This window comes from Galeopterus variegatus, unplaced genomic scaffold, assembly GCF_000696425.1.
Source record: "Galeopterus variegatus unplaced genomic scaffold, G_variegatus-3.0.2 Scaffold2918, whole genome shotgun sequence".
Taxonomy (NCBI): Eukaryota; Metazoa; Chordata; class Mammalia; order Dermoptera; family Cynocephalidae; genus Galeopterus; species Galeopterus variegatus.
Window position 1 is genome coordinate 173418 of NW_007729029.1, and position 21834 is coordinate 195251.

General features: G+C 39.3%; 1 protein-coding gene across 1 annotated transcript in view; it reads left to right on the top strand.

Moving 5' to 3' along the window:
• Positions 1-18829, top strand: part of MS4A7 (membrane-spanning 4-domains, subfamily A, member 7) — a 20718-nt gene extending 1889 nt beyond the window's left edge. Inside the window, exons 2-7 of the mRNA XM_008583460.1 lie at positions 3822-3981; positions 8019-8153; positions 10071-10127; positions 13374-13580; positions 17719-17820; positions 18716-18829. Of these exons, the coding sequence (XP_008581682.1) occupies positions 3822-3981; positions 8019-8153; positions 10071-10127; positions 13374-13580; positions 17719-17820; positions 18716-18793 (739 nt within the window). The 3' untranslated portion in view covers positions 18794-18829. The remainder of the gene's footprint in view (positions 1-3821; positions 3982-8018; positions 8154-10070; positions 10128-13373; positions 13581-17718; positions 17821-18715) is intronic.
• Positions 18830-21834: the final 3005 nt, after the last annotated feature.

The window sequence follows — 21834 nt, forward strand, 5'->3', positions numbered from 1 at the left end:
GTGATTAAATGGATCTAGAAACAACTATTCATTTGAGCATGTCATTTGGCTTTTTATTATTATTATTGTTGTTGTTGTTGTTGTTGTTGTTGTTGTTGTTATTGTTGTGATAAAATACGAGGGTATGTCAAAAAGTTCATGAGAAAATAGAATTGAAAGATAATACAAATCTTCCCATGAACTTTTTGAAGTACTCTCATATACTTAACATAATTTTAGCATTGTAACTATTTTTGTGACATTAAGTGCATTCACATTGTTGTGCAACCATCACCATTGTCTGATTCCAGAACATTTTCATCCTCCCAAATTGAAACTTCATACCCATTAAACAATAGTTCCCCATTGCCCTAACCCCCAGCCCCTGGAAACCACCATTCTATTTTCTGTGAATTTGAGCACTCTAGATGCCTCATACAAGTGGAATCATATAATATTTGTCCTTTTGTGACTGTAATTCACCTAGCATATTGTCTTTAAGGTTCTTATATGTGTGGCATATGTCAGCATTTGCCATTTGGCTTTTAAATTTAGGATATTTTATCATATATTCATTAGGCAAAGATGTTCACAGAATAATGTTGAGTACAAAGAGAAGGGTTCTAAATGGCATAGATAGAATGACTGTTTAAGAGTCATAAATGTGTGTGGACATGAGAGAGACAAAGTAACAGAAATGAGAAAAAGGATGTAAAAGATATGCATATATGAGAGTATTTCAAAAAGTTTATGGAAAGATTTATGTGAACTTTTAATTCAATTTTTCCACTAACTTTAGAAGTACCCTTGTATAAAACAGTAGTTATTGCATGGTAGTTGAGAGCTAAGAAACTTTTTTGTTCTCTTCTTCAAATTTTTATTCCCTTTGTTACTAAATTGCTACTTTACGCACTCCTTTAAACAAAACAAACAAAAAATAACAAAAGAAAATAAATGTTCATGATATCAGACAGGCTGTCAGCTAGAAGGTATCAACAGGGCTTCCAAATTCTAGCTTCAGGCTTAGAATCAAGTATATCCTGTAGTCCCTGGGTATGAGACCTCAAAAATACAGGAAGGAATCCAGAACTAAGGAGGAGATTATTAAGATGAGTATGAAGGCATCCATTTGGCATACTTGGGCTATTAAACCTCAATGAGCAAGGTGGAAGCCAAGTTTCCGCAGTATGGGACCAATTCTGGAAATAGAGACCTTCAACCCACATTCCCTAAGGTCAGAAATGTCCATAGGGGTGGATATGGAACTAATGGGTGGCAGCCAATGCTTCAGCTATAAAGCAGGAAGAACAGAGAGGCTGAGGATCAGGTATAGCTAGATGGACATACCCAAACCTACAAGGGATGCATAGGGGTGGATATGGAACTAATGGGTGGCAGCCAATGCTTCAGCTATAAAGCAGGAAGAATAGAGAGGCTGAGGATCAGGTATAGCTAGATGGACATACCCAAACCTACAAGGGATGTAGAAGAGCTCCAGCATTAGACGTCCTGAGTTCAAATACTGCCTTTACTACATACTTGATAAGCAATTTCATGCAAACTAGTTCATTTCTCTATGCCTCATTCTTCTTATCTTCAAAATTCAAGTAACAACCACACCTGTCTCTGAGAGTCGCTGTGTAGATTAAATGAGACTCCATGCAAAGCTCTTAATAAAGTGCCATGTTCACAGTGAGTGCCCAGTAAATCTATCACCTGCTATCATTTTATCAGGAACTACTGTATGATTTTTAAACCCAGAATCTCTCCAAGCCTAATGCTTTTTCCAGTTCTCTGGCTTTAAAAATGTGCTGAAATGCTAAGCAGAAGGGGCTTGGACTATGCCTAACATCCTCACCCCAGCTCCACTGCAGGGATTCTGTGTCAGCACTGTTCCCCTTCCGGTCCATGTAACCTCACCCATACTTCCGCCCAGATTTCAAAATTCCAAGAAAATTGGCTCCTCAAACGAAGAGACTTTTATTTTTAATAACTCTTCAGATAGGGTACTTGATGCCCAGAGAGTATGAAAAACCAAACTAAGGCACAGAGCTAGGAATAGAAATAAGGTGGAGGTCACAAACATTTATTGGATATTATAGAGCACCTCATAAAACTCAGAGAAGCACAACAAAAGACAATTACCTGTGTCACCTCATTCAAACCCTCACAAGAGCCCTCTGTGATAGTGTCATTAGCCCTATTTTACAGATAATGAAACTGAGGATGAATGAGAGGAAATAACCTGCCCATGACCAGCTAGTCTATCAAAGCTGAATTTGCAATGAGTATTAGATATAACTAGTATGCACTGAGAGTCTGTCATGTGCCCTACTCTCTGTTGAGCCCATTACATGCATTATCTCATTAACCTTCACTGTGAACCTGTGAAGTAGCTGCTCTAACTTGCCTATGGTGAGTTTAGTAGTAACTAGTGCATACGAGATACAAGCATAGGACTGGACTCCAAGACACATGCCCTGAATGCCCAGGCATCAGACTCCTATACCAAAACACTTTGCCAGCTCCCGACTAGTGATGATATTCTGGGTGGAAGCATAGGACTGGACTCCAAGACACATGCCCTGAATGCCCAGGCATCAGACTCCTATACCAGAACACTTTGCCAGCTCCCGACTAGTGATGATATTCTGGGTGGCTTTTCCAGTCTTTGTATGTTACACAGTCCATCCAAGAAAGCCAGAACCATTCCAAAAACACCAAGACATTGAGGCAAAACATCAGGGAGCAAAACCGTGGTAGCTTCAGATGATCATAAGCTTTAACCAAACTATGGCCTTTGGGAGGGAAAATGTGCTGAGAGCAAATCTGGGCAATATTCCAGTGGCTGAGCCTTGCTGCTGACACCACAGAGTCCTAGCAATGCTGCTGAGCTGGTGGATGGCAGACGACCTGCTCCATGAGTCTACATTGAAACTGCCAGTGTTAGGAAGGAAGAGAAAGATTAAGAGAATTAACGTGGTGCAGAGAAAAAGATCAAAACTTCTGAGCCAGATAGACTCAGTTCAGGTACTTGCCAGTTATGCAAACACAGACTAATAATAATTATATTTGCTATTATGCATTAAACACATTCTGTGTGCCAGGCTAAGTGCTTTGTGTGACTCTTTCATTTAATGAAAATCACTTGAAGCTATTAGTTCTGAGTTTCTAATGTGTAAAATGAATTTAATAACATCTAAAGTGCAGGATTGTTGTAGGGATTACAGCTACAGGTCTAGTGCCTAAAATTTAGCAGGAGTTAGATAAGTGTTCATAGTAATAATTACTAAGCCAACGTAAGCAAGGGGAGGATATTCTGAATGGGACAGTTTCTATTCCTATAGAAAAGGAAAGTGAAATAGCATTCACCAAACATTTCAACGGGATCTAGAAGACTAGAGTAGAGGGCTGAGCAGTGCAGGTGTAGCATCAAGGTACAATCCTGGGAGATACTGTGTGGGAATGTATCACAGATGAAACAGAGACGTAGGGGGTAGGGAAGGGAATCTGGAGGTAGGGGCTATTGGAGGGAAAGTGGGTATACACACTCAGGGCTGCAAAGCAAGTTCTGTGCAAATTGTTCACCTCTCAATTGTGGGACTCCTCAAAATGTTTAGTTTTCTCCCGGTGATGTGTTTCTTCTCCACAATGGACGGACTGTGCCAAGCATGCTATCTTTCCAACACTCCCTTGATCCCTGCATTCTGTTTTCTTCCTAAGGGGCAGGCCACCCTATGGATAATGAAGAAAAATTTTAAATTCCTGCAAAGCCTGGTCCCTGGGAGGTTTATGCCTTAAGCCAAACCTTGGGAACTAACTGAGTTCACTACCTCTTCCAGCATCGTCAGCATCATGCTATTACAGCTCAAAGCCAAGGTAGCTTTTGACAGTTGCACTCTGAAGAGCATCATTATCCCCAAAAAAGAGAAACCTGAACACACCTACCAAAAAGACGATAACCTGCAGAATGGTCTGCAAAAAGAAGCCACAGTTCTTGGGGTAAGTTCATGTGATTGTAAGGGGAGCACTGAGGAAATATATTGGGTAAGTATCTAGACTGCAGATCTACAGTAGATCTGGGAAAATCTTTCACTTTTCTCAGGCTGACTCCAGGCTAATCGGGACATGACACAGAGCTTGATGGGAAGACTATGTCCTCCTCAGGCCTTTCTGTAAACTAATTAAAACCACTAGATCTTTTCCATGGGAATACTGCCCAATTAAAATTTAGTCTCTCCCAATTTGTCTTTAGTACAGCAGAAATTTTTGATTTAGCTGTATGATTTTACTCAGTATGATTAAATTACATCTTATTTTAGCTTATTTTTCAAACATTTTGAGGTGAAAAAATCTGGACTAATCTTACCATTTTCTCCCCATTCACACATGTAACTATAAGACACCCAAGGGACCTAGGTCATCATCCATCATATCCAGGACTTTAATCTTCATATGGTTCTGAATACCCCCTTTTCAGACCCAAGTCCTACGCATTCTCACCTTTGGAAACATGTCCAACTGTGCCTTCTGGAATTCAGGGTCAGTAAACAGCATAATCCTCTTTGTCCCCCAGTTTTTTAAAGAGCTCTCTATGTACTTTACAAACAGAAATCTAGCTCCTGAGGGCACTGCTTCCTAAGGGCACTTCAACTCTCACCCCCAGGTATGGAAGTAAAGTGGTTATCTCATCTGCTTCTCATGGATACTTCCAGATCAATCTTTTTCTCTCATCTCTAAAAACTCCCATTTAAGAATCTCGTGCCATCCTACTAGGTGAATAACTCCCACAGATCATTTGCCTTTTTTTTCCCCCTTAAGATACTGACTTAGATCATTGACACTCCCTCCAGTACAGTCTCTATCACAAGCCTTGGCTATTTCAATATTCATGTTGAAGATCCTTCCAATACCAGGTCCTCTCAGTTCCTTTACCTCCTCTTCCCAAGTATTTTGTCTGCCCTTCCTCAGATACACACTTCTTGAGTCCTATCCTGGATCTTATCAATACCAAGAGCAGTAAACCCACCTTTTATCTATGTTTCAATCATTGCGTCCCATACTCTAACCATCTCTAACCTTTTTAGGTTACTCCCTATGACTTTACATTGACTCTAACCATCCTTAACCTCACCAAGACTCATTGACAATACCCCTTTTTCACAAAACCTTACTTTTTTATATGCTCACTTCCTTCCCTACTCAGCCAAGATCCCACAGTTCACTCTCTCGTGAACCCCCTCAACAGTCTTGCCCTCTTCTCTTCATGCAAACTGAAGCAGTGGTTTAATTATAACTCTGCCTATTTGCCTACTCTATACCTGCATCCAGGCAGCTGATTCTGGCAAAAAACACACACACACATGTGCATGCACACACACACACACACACACACACACACACACTCCTCTAGATTTGATCATAATCCCACATGGACTGTTAATGCAGCCTGAAAATTACATGATATTTCTTTCAGCCATTCACTTCCCTACTACCCCAGAAAATTATTTCAGACCTTGTTTTCCTTCAAACCCATAATGATTCTTCCACGTCCTCATTCTTCATTGATTACCTTGTTTCCTATAATGCTAAGTGTATTGAGGCAATCTGGGGAAGATGTCCATAAGTTACCACATATCTTCAGTTAATTTTGATCAATTCCATGAGCACAGAACCTTACTGCAATTTCACCCATATTAAAACAACAACAAAAAATGCTTTTAACTTTATACGTCTTCCAGCTAATGCACCATTTCACTACTCATCTTCCTACCAACACTCCTCTGAAGAGTAGAAACTCAATGTCTCTAATTTATCTTGAGTAATCTTCTCTCTTTATCATAATCAGTGGTATTTGTCCCCCGTCCCACATTACAAAACCAATTTCCAAGTCTCAACTGTTAACTTTTCTGAACTAATAGAAGTGTTTGATTCAGTTGACCATTCTCCCCTACTTAAAATATTTCATTCACTTGGCTTCTTGAACATCATGCTCTTCTGGTTTTCCTTATTCCTCCTTGACTTCTCCTTTATACCTTCTTTACTATTCTCTATTTATTTCTCTGACTCCAAACTTGGAGTGCTCCAGAGCTCAGTCTTTGGTTCTATTCTCTTTCTATATCTGCTCCAGTGGAAATCTCATTTAGTAATATGGCTTTAAATATCATCTTCACTTATGACTTGGAAAAAGTAAACTACATTCCTTGCCTAAATCTCTCCTCCCAACTCAAGACTCAGATATTCAACACCTTATGAGCATCTCTACTTGGATGTCTGCTGGACATCTCTTAACCTGTCCCAGATCAGAATCCTGATCTTCCTCCCCAAACCCACTCTTCACACAATTTTCCCCATCTCAGATCAATGTCCACCCCAGCATTTCAGTATGAGCATCTCTACTTGGATGTCTGCTGGACATCTCTTAACCTGTCCCAGATCAGAATCCTCATCTTCCTCCCCAAACCCACTCTTCACACAATTTTCCCCATCTCAGATCAATGTCCAGCCCAGCATTTCATTTGCTCAGACCAACACCCTTGAAGGAAACCTTCATCCTTTTCTTTCATACCCACATTCAAACCATCAGCAAACCCTGAAGGTTTCAACTTCCTAGAATCCAACTACTTCTCATTCCATCTACTATCAACATCCCTTTTCAAGTCAGCATCATCTGACATGTGAATTATTGCAATATCCTACTTATTGATCTCCTTGCCCTGTTTCCTTCCAATCTATCCTCAACACAGCAGGTAGAGTGACCTTTTTAAAATGTAAGTTAGATCGTGTAATCTCTTTGCTAAAAATAATCCAATGATCTTTACTTTTTGTTCAGGATGAAAAGCAAAGTTGGTTTAAGAAACAGCCTACGAAGCCCTACATAGCTTGTATCATGCCTCCAGTATTTCACAGGCCTCATGTCCTATTACTATGCTCTTAACTCCATTTTACTTTCCATGGAATTTGTCTGTAAAGGAATAATGTGCATGACAAATGGGCAGAGAGTTACAAGTAAACCACTCTTTCAGTCTGCATGAAAAGTATGCTACAGGGAGATGATGGCAAGACTGTTGAGGGAGCTCATGAGAGAGAGTAAACTACGGGATCCTGGCTGAGTAGGGAAGGAAGTGAGTATATTGAAAAAAATAAGGTTCTGTGAAAAAGGGATGTTATCTATGAGTCTTGGTGAGGTTAAAGACAGAGTCAATGTAGAGTCGTAGAGAGTGATATGGAAAGATTAGAAATGGTGGTTAGAGTATGGGGGTCAATGATTGAAGCATAGATAAAAGGTGGGTTTACTGCTTTGGTTTTGATAAGGTCCAAGGTAGGACTCAAGGAGTATATTTCTGAGGAAATGTGGACAAGATACTTGGGAAGAGGTCAAGGAACTGAGAGCACCTCGTATTGGAAGGATCATTTTTCTCATTCACAAAAAATAGGAGGTGAATAGTGCCCAGAACATAGAAATCATTCCACAAATGGAGACTAATATAATTGTAATAGCTGTCATAAAAATAATACTTATTAAAATTTAATGATAAGTAAAATAAGATGAATTACAGTGCTAGGGACTTCCTACTCTACTTGATTTTAATTGAAATTGAGCTCTTCATTAACACTCCTCGAAAAGTTTGTTCTCTCTCTAAGGCACCTAACTGGGTTTTTGCTCAGACAACTTTCCTCCACCTACTTTATAAAAAAGCAAACAAACAAAATTGTCAAATATTTTTTTCAAGATAAATATTTTAAATATTTAAATAAACATTCAAATAAAATATTTTTTTATTTTAAAAATAAAATGTGCATATGATCATTTCCTGATTTGCTAGTTTAATAATCCTAGCAGAAAAGAAAAGAGGTTAGTTATATATGACTTTCTCGTAGAGCATGCCTATTGGCTCCTTGTAACACTTTTTTTTTCCTTTTTAATATAACAAATTATAACATATATTTTTATACTTTATAATTCATAATGTGAATTCAGATGATCACCTTTATCTATTTAAAATATGTTCTGTAATTTCCCCTTTTGTCTCTTGTAGACTATCCAGATCCTATGTTGCCTATTGATTTCAAGTTTGGGGACCATTTTGGTTTCTGCCCCCTATTCCTCCCACTTCAACCCAGCAGTTTCCACCATTTTGATGTCTGGATACCCATTTGTAGGAGCGCTTTGTGTGAGTACAGGGGCATCTCTAAGAGAAGACATGCTTTATAAATGCTAACTGGGTGCTTAGTCATGGAGTGACTCAGTCCTCAAGAGGCAGTGAGGCAGTAGATGGCCAAGACCTCTTCCCTCTGTCACTGTCCCACATCATGTCTCTCCCATTCAAGACGAATAGAAGAGGAACTCAATCTGTTCTCCTGAGTGAACATCCCAGGCAGGGGCTGGTTAGGGCAGGAGGCAAAAGAGGAAGGTAATACCATGGGTATCCCAGTACAGTATTTTTTACCTGGCATTACATCTTAACTATAGAAAAGTGGAAAATTGTTTTCACATCTCTCTTTGGGGCTTTGATAAGGCCATTGGATTCTGTATTAGTCTGTTTTCTATTGTTTATAACAGAATACCTAAAACTGGGTAGTGTATAAGGAAAAAAAATTATTTTTTACAGTTTTGGAGGCTGGAAGTTCACAGAAGAGGGGGCACATCTGGTGAGGGACTTCTTCTGGGTGGGAACTCTCTACAGAGTCCTGTGGCAATGCAGGGTATCACATGGCAAGAATGACAAGCGTTCTTCCACGTGTTCTCCTTATAAAGCCACCAGTCCACACCCTTAGTAACTCATTACTCTATGAATGGATTAATCTATTCAAGAGAGCGTAGTCCTCACAATCCAGTCACCTCTTAAAGGCTTCACCCTTTCAAATACCATAATGAGATTCCCTAGCCTCTTGACACCATTACAATGGGGATTAAGTTTGTAACACATGGATTTTTGGGGTGACACATTCAAAGCACAGCAGATTCCCTCTATTTTAAGAATAATCCACTTGTCAGGTAGAGAGTGAAAAGACCATTTTTAAGCAATAAAGTGAGAAACACCAGTAGATGCCACATGTTTGCAGGGATTTAGATTAGTACTGGTGAGATTCATGGGAAGCAAGGGCACTCTTGCTATGTTCAGTGATGATCCTGAACATTCAAAAAACTCTTTTTCCTGCCTTCCACCTAATGGCTCATGAAGAAGGGCCCAATGGATCTTTTTCTCAGAGTGGCCACGGCAGAATCATAGCTCCCACAAAGGGTCATTTCATTTCCATGTAGTATCCTGTACAAAGGAGAAAAAGGCATACATTCTGGGCAGATGAATTATACCAAGTCACCACTTCTGTATGGATACAGTCCCTGTGTGGACACATACTGAGCAGCCATGCAAGTAGGCCCTGCTCCTACCCTCAAGCACAATTTGTCCTTGACTTCTCTATCTTACCAGTGGTTGTGAGCTCCACATTCCCTTACGGAAACCAGCATTAGCTCGTGCTAGACCCTCTTTGTCCATGACTACCCAATATCCAAGCTACAGGCTTAACACACATTTCAGCTTCTCAGAATATCCTCCCTCCACCAGCTGGATCCTTAATACCGCTGGGTTTAAATACTGATTTCTGGGGCTCTTTGATAATAACTAAACATCTGACCCTGTTTTTCCCACTTTCCTCAATTCCCAGTCTGACTCAAGCTGCCTACACCAATGGCTTCAAGTTCATGCCCCATCACAGCCTCTTTCCTTTCTGTCAGCTGTTCCCATATCACTATCCCTTCAAGTCATTGTTCTGTCTCAACCTTCTCTCTTTCAGCCTTGTAATTTATAAACACCCTCCTACTCCCTTGTATATCTCTCCAGGCCTCCTCAGCTCCTAGTGATTTCCACTAAAATAAATTGTCTGTGCATCTGCCTCCTCTTCAAAGTCTGTGTAAACGTCCTAAGGGTGGAAACTGAGCCTCTCTATCAATATGAACCCACACCACTCCTGTGGAGTTATTTCCCTAAAAGTTTTCCAACATTACTTTTTGATTGAGTGATTGACAGTAACATGGTGGCCACACTTCCACAAGAAAACCAATCTGACCATTTCTCTTTTCTGAGCAGTTTGCCATTACCGGATCCCTCTCAATCATCTCTGGGAAAAAATCAACTAAGCCCTTCGTAAGTATGAGGACCATCAAATCTCAGCTGGTTGGAAGTAAAGGAACCTCAGAGTTAATTCTTCTATTTCAAAATCTTCATTTTACAGTTTGAGGAAATTAAGTCTAGGGAGCCCAATTTCTCCTGGCTGCTCCATTGGTAGAACCACTATAGAACCTAAATTTTTTGCCTTCTAGACTAGTGCTCCTTCCTCTACAAAATGGTTCTCCTGTGTCATATTCCAAGCTTGGAAGAGGTTTACCTCAGTTATTTAAAAAGTGGGAAAAAAATTTCTCCTGGCTGCTCCATTGGTAGAACCACTATAGAACCTAAATTTTTTGCCTTCTAGACCAGTGCTCCTTCCTCTACAAAATGGTTCTCCTGTGTCATATTCCAAGCTTGGAAGAGGTTTACCTCAGTTATTTAAAAAGTGGGAAAAAATTTAATTTATTTTATTATTATTTTTAATTAATAACATTTGTACATATTTATGAGATATACTATGATATACATCTATTCAATGTGTAATGATCAAGGCAAGATAATTAGCATACCCATGACATCAAACATTTATTATTTCTTCATGTTAGGAATATGCAAAATCCTCTCTTCTAGCTATTTGAAATCATACAACCAATTGCTAAATCCTACAGTGCTGTAGAACACTAGATCTTATTCCTCCTATCTAGCTGTAATTCTGTGTCCATTAGCCAACCTCTCCCTATCTCCCCTCCCTTCTACCCTTTCCAGTCTCTAGTAGCCACCATTCTACTCTCTACTTTTATGAGATCAACTTTTTTAGCTACCACATATGAATGAGAACATGTGGTAGTCTTCTTTCTATGCCTGGCTTATTTCACTTAACATAATGTCCTCTGGGCTCATCCATGTTGCCAAGAGTGACAGGATTTCAAAATTTTAAATAGACTGTGAACTCTTTACAACTTGATACCTTAACCTGGAATAGAGTGGCCAGCCATCCCAGTTACATTCTTTATCTGGAAGAACTTACCTCATAATGGGGTTCTTGCCGATGCCAAATGTACTTCTTAGAGTTGGAACTTCACACTAATTCTAGACCTTCAATGTCAGGATGACCAGCTGTCTCAGTTTGCACAGGACTGTCTCAGTAAGCCCCACAGTCCCCAGGCAAACCAGGATGGTTGGACACCAGAATCAGAAAGGAGTCCATGATATATTTTTAAATTTCCACTATCCAAGCAACTGAAATAAACCTCATCCAGTCAAATAGCAGGGTGGGAAGGCATTCATCCTCTCTCCTCCTCTCCTGTCCAGAAGAGGATGTTGGAATCTCTTTCTGAGCTAGAGGGGACTATTTCTATCCAAAAATCCCATCTTGATAATTGGACACCCAAGAAAAAAAAGATCAGTTCAAAGTAAGGTGGGGAGTAACAAAACTTGAGTCCTGTCTATAAAAGTTTGTAGAGGGTACATGGAGCGGGAGGGGTAGGAGGAGGTGTGCAACATTAGCACTGACCACAGCACAGAACACAGAGATAGTACTGCTCAGACCACTCTCTCTATCTCCCTTGATTTCCTCAACAGCCTTAGAATCATTCTATTGCCTTAAGTGCTTCTAGAATATGGCCTTTGGTCCCTCCTGAGAAACCCAATCTATGGCTTCTTACATAAAGGAGCAGCTTCAGAGAAAGGCAGAAGCAAACTGCAAGAGTTAGAATACCTACCTGCAGGTGGTTCAGGCCTATGAGAACCACATTCACCATACCATCTCCTACGTCCTAGTCTAAGTTTGGGGGTAAGGGGCTGTCCCAGGATATGATGATTCATTTGCAAAGACACTGACTGATATGCCAGGCTCTGGGCCAGGCTCTCAGCACATGCTCTTTTCTGTTCAAGCATCACTGGAGGATACTGCATGGTGGAAAGGATGGTTGTCCTGGCCTCTTCTACCTTAGTCCTGTAGCTATATGGCTTCATGTGCTGAGTCCCTGAAGGAAGAGTATCCTGAACAGGCAGTGTCTCTGCCCAAAGCTACCATGTGGGCAATAGAGGCCATATGTGGGGCCCATGTTGTTTTCAGGTCATCCCAAGCACAGATTTCCCCTTCTGTGTATTTAGAGCACTTAGAAAGCCACTTTTTAAATCAACATGTTCATTTACCACATTTTATAAATGAGAAAACTGAAGTCCAGAGGAGGGAGGAGATTATTGAAGCACACAGACAAGTCAGTGACAGATCTGGGAGGGGAGTTCAGGTTTTCTAATTCCAAGCCCAGAAATCTGATCCCATCCAATGCTGTGAACTCTTCAAAACCCCGTGCACTAGTCCTGGGTTTTAGACTGCAGTTTCAATCATCAGGAGCGTATGCCAACCTCGTCTACCATCCATGTGTCCTCATTGTGGCTAGCCAGACCCTGTATCTTCCTGAGTCAGGATGTGGTTTTTCCCTAAGTCACCTTCGTGGGTGTGTGGCAAAGGGAAAGGTCGCTATTGAGAGGAGCAAAGCCTTTAGCTGCTTCCTCGCCCTACACCTACAAAGATAGTGAGCAAAGTGGCTACAGTCTGATAATTTTTTTGTGAGTGAGTAGAGAAACACAGGGTCTAAACCCACACACCTCTGCTTCTTGCCCTGCTACTTAAGGAAATTGAAGGTATATGATTTTCATATTGAACAAGAATTGATCGTTAATTGAAGGCCAATTACTTGTCTATTGAAGGTATATGCTATGTTTCCATAGACCTGATCACCCTTCAGGTAGGTATTCCAATTTCTCCAGTTTGCTTTCACCTTTTCTCTGAAGCTTCTCCTTTATTTAAGGCAAAGCCATAGATTGGGTTTCCCAGAGGGGACCAAAGGCCATGTAGGCTTTTGGTCTTCTAGAAGTCCTTAAGGCAATAGAATAATTCTAAGGCTTATAGAATAATTCTAAGGCTTAATAATTCTAAGGCTGTTGAGGAAGTCAGGAGGTACTGGCAGTGGCCTAAGCAGTACTGTCTCTGTCTTCAGTGCTGTAGAGAGTCAAGGGGCCAGTACCCCTCTCCCCCAGGAGGAATTATTTGTGCATTCTCTCATTTAACAGGCATTTGCTAATTATATCATGTGGTAAACTAAATAGTGAAGAGTGATACAAAGATGAATAAAACACAATCTGTGTTCACTAGGAGCACATGGGTCAGAGGCAGTAATAGACCAAAAAAGCACCACTGCAGTACAATGGTCAGAGAGATAATAGCATCATGTGCTGCTTCTGCGATGAGAACCCAACGTGAAATTTCTCTTCCAGGCTCTGAGCAGCCTGACCTCAAATGCAATGAGTTCCATTGCTGCTGGAGCAGGCTTCTTCCTCCTCATTGACAGCCTGGTGGACCTGGGGACTGTCTCTCAACATTGTGACTCAGAAAAAAATTTTCTGTCCTCATTGCCTTATTCAGAATACTATAATTCAATATATGAAGTCAAGGACTGTCTCCTGGATGGTTCCAGTCTAACAGTAAGTAACTTCAGATTAAGTATCCTGTCATGTGAAACCTCAGTGTATCTCCTTTGCGTGATCTGTTTTTTCAGCAGTTTTTAGTCCTGTCAGTCTGAATGCCCAGAGGAAGACAGAAAAAATAAAGAAAAACATGGCTGAAAGAGGCCTGTCAGCAGACTGTACAATGTGAGGGTTGCATTGTATAAAGTCAAAAAAGGAAATCAAGAAGGCCACTGGAGAGTCTAACCCTACGGTGGTCTTTTTAATTGAAAAATATGCCAATCTCAATGGGTTTAACTCTCAAAGTGCCTCCTTTGCTCAGCAGGCATTTTGTTTTTTTTTCCTCAACACAGGCAGAAATATTTTTCTTTATTTGGATTTTATCTGAGATTGGGATTATCTCTTTTGGGTCCCTTTCCTGGGGCTGGAAGCACCTACTCCTTAGAGATGCTTGTTTTCTTATCATCAGTGAATTTGGGACTGGCAGAAGCTATGTGATGTTTAATTCCTTCAAGTGCATGCCTGCTTATGCTACATTAACTTAGGCACAGAACTTGAACCTTAAGCCTAAACATGTAATTATTACACTTTGGCCCAGAAGAGCTGGCAGAAAGTGGAGGTAGGAGGGGGAGAGAGCTTACCGATGGATTTGACTCCTAGCAGAAATTTCAACATCTCTGGGCAGCACTTTTTGCCCTTTTTCTCCCAAATTTGATGGTCACCACATGCTGAACATGACAAGCCTGTCAAAGTCAATTCTCTAAATGTAGAATCACAGTGTTAAAACCATAAACCTGCAGCTTTTTAAGAAGAAAGACCTTTTTTGGTGACTTTTCCTAGTAGGAGCAAGGGGAGAACAAGGCAATATCTCTCTTTTTCCCTTGGATCTGTCTGTCTCACAAATCTCAGAGAACTTGTGCAGGTTTTTGTACTCACAGACTCCTGTGAGTCTTTCCATAGAACCCAGAAGTTGCCAAAAGCAACCCCTTTGATCCAAGAGCTTGAGGAAGTGTAAGAGCACAGAGACCCATCTAGCTAGAAATCAGCAGGAGGGAGCCCAGGAAAGAGTAAAACCCTTGTGCGGGACAGACATCAGATAAAGTAATGAGGGTGGAAAAGACATCCTCCACAATGAGATATTGGGGGTTAATTTAATAAAAACTAATCTCATTACATCAAACTGCCTTCCACTCTTAGACAACGAGAGCCAAAAAGGACTTCCTGCAACATCAGAGAAGTTGCAACATGGCAGACCAAGTGGACCCCAAAGGCCACTCTTTCTTAATTAACATTGTAATAACCCGGACAAAAGTAACAATTTTTTTTTTAATTAACTGTTATCAGAAAGCTCCCAACAAAGAAAAGCCCGGGACCAGATGGATTCTCAGCAGAATTTTACCAAACATTCAAAGAGGAAATGACACCGATTCTTTACAAACTATTCCAAAAGATTGAAGCAGAAGCAAAGCTTCCAAACACATTCTATGAAGCAAACATCATCCTGATACCAAAACCAGGTAAAGATATAACCAAGAAAGAAAACTACAGGCTGATATCCTTGATGAATATAGATGCAAAAATTCTCAATAAAATATTAGCAAACAGAATACAACAGCACATATGTAAGATCATTCACCATGATCAAGTGGGATTCATCCCAGGGAAGCAAGGTTGGTTCAACATATGCAAATCAATAAATGTGATCCACCATATTAATAAAATCAAACACAAGGACCATATGATCATCTCTATTGATGCCGAAAAAGCATTTGATAAAATCCAACACTCATTCATGATAAAGACCCTTTATAAATTAGGTATAGATGGAAAGTATCTCAACATAATCAAAGCCATATATAATAAACCCACTGCCAATATCATCCTGAATGGGGAAAAACTGAAAGCTTTTCCTTTAAGAACAGGAACCAGACAAGGATGCCCACTCTCACCACTCCTATTCAACATAGTTTTGGAAGTATTAGCCAGAGCAATCAGAATTGAGAAGGAAATAAAGGGCATCCAGATTGGAAAGGATGAAGTCAAACTGTCCCTGTTTGCAGATGACATGATCCTATATATCGAACAGCCCAAATCATCTATTAAAAAACTCTTAGAGGTGATAAAAGAGTTCAGCACAGTAGCAGGATACAAAATCAACACACAAAAATCAGTAGCATTTCTATTCACCAATAGTGAAGAAGCAGAAAGAGAAATCAAGAAAGCCTGCCCATTTACAATAGCCACCAAAAAAATAAAATACTTAGGAATTGAACTAACTAAGGATGTGAAAAATCTCTTTAATGAGAACTATAAACCACTCCTGAGAGAAATTAGAGAGGATACAAGAAGATGGAAAGACATCCCATGCTCCTGGATTGGAAGAATCAATATAGTGAAAATGACTATACTACCCAAAGTAATATACAAATTTAATGCAATCCCCATCAAAATTCCTATGACATTTCTCTCAGAAATGGAAAGAACTATACAGTCATTTATCTGGAATAACAAAAGACCACGAATAGCCAAAGCAACGCTGAGCAAAAAAAATAAAGCTGGAGGTATTACTCTACCTGACTTTAAACTATACTACAAAGCTATAATAACCAAAACAGCATGGTACTGGTATAAAAACAGAGACTCTGATCAATGGAATAGAATAGAACAAATTTTAAAAATTAAAATTATATATCCAAGATTGGAAGAAGAGAGGAAAGGGGAGTGGAAAAAAAAAAAAAAGAAATCAAGGAAGTAAGGTGTCTTTGGCTCCAGAAGCTAAGAAGTATCCTAAAGTCCAATCATCAAACAAGAGCTGAGACCAGAAAACCAGAGAAGTCAGGATAGGAACATTGGTATTCGAGGCTAGGATCATGAAGTTTTAATGCCCATAACAGGATTTGAGTTTCCTCAATCTCATAAGGGCTCACATTGAGGACCCTGCAAAAAATGTTGGAATCTGAGACAATATTTATCAAATTTGTGAAAATAAGACAAGGAAGACTCTGACCAACATCCCAAAAAGTTTTAAGAAACCCTGCCATCAGCTCACTAAGCTTTGTTCAGGTATGGTATCCAAATTCATAATTACATATAAAATAGGGGATCCTCAAATAAAGGGGTTAACTTAAAAGTTGCTCCTGGATCTGTGAAACTCCTAAGGTTCTAGCAGAATCAAATCTGAACTGCCATTTAGGAAGATATCTAGAAACCCAACTATAGAGTCCTACATATCAAAGAACCCACTACCTATACGCAGAAATTATCAAGTAATAAAAATATTATAAGGAGTAAAGTTTAAAATGGTATAACAAACATGAAGTTAGTAGCCCAAGAATTGAAGATAATAATTTGAACAAGGCTATCATGAAAATATATTTTAAATAATTAAAGATATAAAAAAGTAATTAAAACCAAAATGAAAGAACAGTACAATAAGAAACGAGAAGAAGTGGATTTGAAAAAGAACTGAATAGCATGATTGGAAGTGAAAATTACAGTCTCTGAAATTAAAAACTGAGCAGATCAGTTAAACAGTAGATTCAATACATCCAAAGAAACAAACAGTGAAATGAAATTCAGGTCTGATTAAATCACACAGAACACAACACACCAAGATAAAAATTTGGAAAATATAAATGGGAGATTAAAAGAAATGGAGGATATAGTGAAGTGAAAAGATTAAACACACATTTAAAATGAGTTCCAGTAGGAGAGTATGGGAAAGACAGAGCATGCCAAAATAAAATAGCAGAAATTTTCAGAATTTAACTAAAGACATGAGCTTTCAGACTGAAAGAATGCTCTGTAATCACTTCAGGATAAACAAAATCAAATCCACACCTTGAAATACCATCATGACAATAAAAATCACCAGAGATAAAAAGGAAATAATAAAAGCAACCAGAGATAAATAGCAGATTACTCTTATTTTTCATTATGTCTTGGGATACCATGGTTCTGAGATAAAACAGATGCTGCTTATTTCCCTTCTTCTGTTAAGAAATCTGAAAAAAGAAAGAAGAAAAGAGGATTAAACAATTTTCTCCGTCCTTTATTCCCTCCCTTGCTGGAGCCTTCATCTCCCGGTTTCCTCTCAGGCAGGCACAAGGGTTAGCTTGTGTATATAGTTTCCAACCATTCATACCCTGATTTGCAGGGTGTTCTGGTGGTGATGCTTATCTTCACTGTGCTGGAGCTTTTGCTAGCTGCATATGCTTCTGTCCTGTGGTGGAAACAGGTCTACTCCAGCAACCCTGGGGTGAGTATGCTGATCCATCACATGATACCTGCTATGCTTCTGTCCTGTGGTGGAAACAGGTCTACTCCAGCAACCCTGGGGTGAGTATGCTGATACGTCACATGATACCTGCTGTGTCCCAGGTCTGGGCTATGATGATCCAGGACCAAAAAGTAGCAGAAAGAGGAGTTGATTGTTGGTCATGAGATGTATGTGGAAGATGACTTTTATACTGATAAAGGAGTTCAATAAATGGGCTCCTTTATGAGGATACTCTGGTCATCTGGGATCAGCTGGTTTCTACCAGGCAGCAGACCAATTGGAGAATTGCATAATATGAAGCTAGTTGGCTTTAGAAACCACCTAGTCTAACTCCTCATGAAAGATCCAAGGTTTGGATAAAATTACATGTAGAAAGAATGATATGGACTAAAGGGCTAAGAATGAAAACTTGCATCCTCTCTTATCATGAGCACAGCCACCTGCCTGCCCTGACCGTCTCCATAGCCAAATTTTCTTACTAATGTGATGAGATTTTACCAGGACTTCTCTGTTCTGTTCATGCTTTCCTGTGCTCTTCCTTACCTCCTCTTAGCCCTTGATATTACAATTTTAAAATATTTTTATATTTCTTCTAAAAGCTACAGCAAAAAAGGAAACTTTTATAGGGTCTGGATGAATTATGATTTAACTATGACCCTATTAAAAACAGTATAACAATTAGTAGGCTGGAGAATGTCATTGTTTGAATCAATATTGCTGTAACCGTATGTTACAGTAAAGTTGGAAGAGTTACCACTACACAAAATTTGGAGCTACTACTGTACAAAATCTGGGAAGTGTTATAAATATGCATTTTTTTAAAACTCTCCAAAATCAAAGATTAAACACTACTAACGAATTTTATCTTTTCTAGAGTGCACTTTTCTTACCTCGATCACAAGATCATATCCAACATGTCAAAAAGAGTTTTTCAAGGTCTGGATATGAATAACTCCTGGCCTCAGAGAAAAAAGGAGGATAAACTCAATGCTCATGACAAAGTAATTAGACTTTCCCGAAACCTAAGCTATTTTAGAAACTGCGAAATAAACTTTAAAAAAAAAAGAAAAGCAAGTTTCATTATGAGTCTTTTTATTTCTCTTGAAAATAATTTCCTGAAAGCCCAGGTCAGTAAAATTTTATTAGCCAGTCTTCCAAAATTATGATAAACTTTATAAGCTTTTCTGGGTAAACTGAGCAGAAAGAGATTCATCTGTCTCTACATACGGAGAGAAAATGTGCCCTCCATTGTGAGTGAGAAGTGGCTAAGTCATGTAGTTATGCAGCCCCTGTTTCTGTATTATTTCCACACTCATATTGTTTAAATATTAGATATTAGGGATTCTAAGAACATTTTAATTAATTATTTTTAAATATATGGCTCCTTTCTGTGTAATTTAATTACTTTACTCTTAAATATCTGGATTAAAAGACTATAATTAATCACTGTGCTTTCCCCCATGTAAGTTCTAGACCAAATAAGAAATTAGACATATAAAAATAATATCAACTTTATTACTATATTAGAGAAAACAACATGACTAATTCAGTAACTGAGTTTCTAATATTGCCCCCTGGGTCTAGGCCTTGGGTCCCGTTCAGGAGGGAAATGTGCAACAGAAATACATATATATGTTTTCCAATTGTACAAAAGTGGTCACTGCAGTAATACACCTAATAGTCCCCAAATGAAAACTACCCAGGGGCCTACAGACAGCTGAATAGGCAAATAAACATTGTGCCACAAGTATATTCAGACAATAGAGTACTATACGGTAATACAAATGAACAAGCTACAATTACATGCAGCCATATACATAAATTTCACAAATATAATGTTGAGGGGGGGAAAAGCCATATATAAAAGAGTACATACTGCATGATTCCATGACCATAAAGTTTAAATGCAGGCAAAACCAATATATGCTATTAGAACCAGGATAGTAGTTAAACTTTGGGATAGTAATCGAAAAGGGTCCTGGGGGCCTTTGGGCTCCCAGCAATGTTCTTTTTCTTGATCTGGATGCTGGTGCTATACAGTTGTGATTTGTGGCCTCTTATTTCTACTTATAAGTGAATAAAAACATTTTTAAAAAACAGTTGCCTTTGACCTCTTCTCTGTTCCCGTCTACTTGTTGAACCCGTCTGTCACTCCTACATTGTCAAATTTCTTTTTAAAAAAAGTCATCTCCCCAAAACCTTGGAGTCGTTCTGACTCCTCTGTTTCTTTTACACACCCTATCTAACCTCTCATGCAAACCTTCTAGGTCTCACTTCAAAATCGATCCAGAGGCTGATTGCTTCTCACCACTTCTCGAGTACTCTGGTCCATCATTTCCACACTGGCGTTATTGAACTGATCAACCAGCAGGGCACCCACACCACTCAGTATATTCTCTGTATGGCAGACAGCAGAATCTTTTTTAATCTAAAATCAGATCATGTCTCTCAAACCCATTCCATTTCATTCCAAATAAAAGCCAATGTCCTTAAATGTCCCTATAGGATCTCATCCCTCATTTCCTCTCTGACCTTCTGACTACTCTCTGTTTCTTCTGCTCTAATCACACTCATCTTTTTGCTACCAATTGACATGTTCTTTCTTCAGGAATTTTACACTTGCAGGTTCCTCTATGTGGAATGCTTTTCTTGCAAATATTTCCATTGCTTGCTCTTACTTTTTTCAGGTTTTTCTTCCCTCACCAACCTACACAAAATAACAGTCTTCCTTCCCATCGCTTGCTTATTTTTCTTCATAGTTCTTACCACCATCTGACACACCATATATTTTCTTTGCTTATCTATTGTATGTCTACCTCCACTAGTCCTTAAGCTACATTAGGGCACGCACTGATGACTCCCTGATGAGGTTTTCAGTTCCTATTTGTCTGTTTGCAAATATGTGAGAGTGTGTGTGTATTTTAAATGGGGGTGGAGGACCTTGGAGATTTCCCTTCTTCCCATCAGCCAAGCAATTCAATAAATTTATATTTTTCCAGAATCTATTTATTTTTTGTTTTCTGCTGTTAATAGAAAGGTTCTTCATATATCTGGTCTACCGAACTGATGAAAGATGCAAAAAGGATACTGCATCCTTCATTTGCCATCATTCCCCCATCCTCCCCAGCCAGGCCAGGTTGTGTTTCACAAATGGCATAACTATTCACTCAGTTTTTAATGTCTGAAATTTGGGAGTCATCTTTACTCCTTACTTTGCCACACTACCACATTTAGCTTGGGCAACCAATTAGGCAAGAATCATTAAAAGGAAGGTCTAGTAAACTCATGGCAAGAAAAGGGACTGATGGTTTGAACCAAGTCCAAGAAGATATTGCAGATATTAAACATACATACTAGAACTTTAAGTTCCACCTTGTGGTTTAAAAAAAATGTAACCCAAAAGGTAACCCAATAGCAGTGGCTGAGCCACACATGCTCAGATCATTATCACAATTTCTCTCCAATCTTCTCTCCCAACTCAAGTAAGAGATTCTCCTTACTGGCCTGATCAAACAAGCAAGCCATGTTGAGGAAGCAAGAAACTGAGGGCAGCCTCTAGGATCTGATGACAGCCTCTTATCTCCAGCCTGCAAAACCCAGGGCCCTTAGTCATACAACCACAAGGAAATAGATTTTGCAAATAACCTAAATGTGCTTGGAACTAGGTTTGCCCCAAGCGAGCCTCCAGATGAAAATACAGCCTGGCCGATACCCTGACTGTAGCCATATAAGACTCTGAGCAGAGGTACCAGCTATGTCATGCCTCAATTCCTGACCCACAAAAACTGTAAGATAATAAATGTATTGTTTTCAGGCACTGAATTTGTGGTAATTAGTTATGTAGCAGCAGAAAACAAATACACACTGTATTATTGCATGAAATCTAAAACAAGAGAAGTTCAACTTTTAACCAAGGTCAAATTTCAGCTCTACCACTTACCAGCATTAATGGTGGTCCTCAGTTTCTTTGTCCTCAAAATGTGTATGATAATA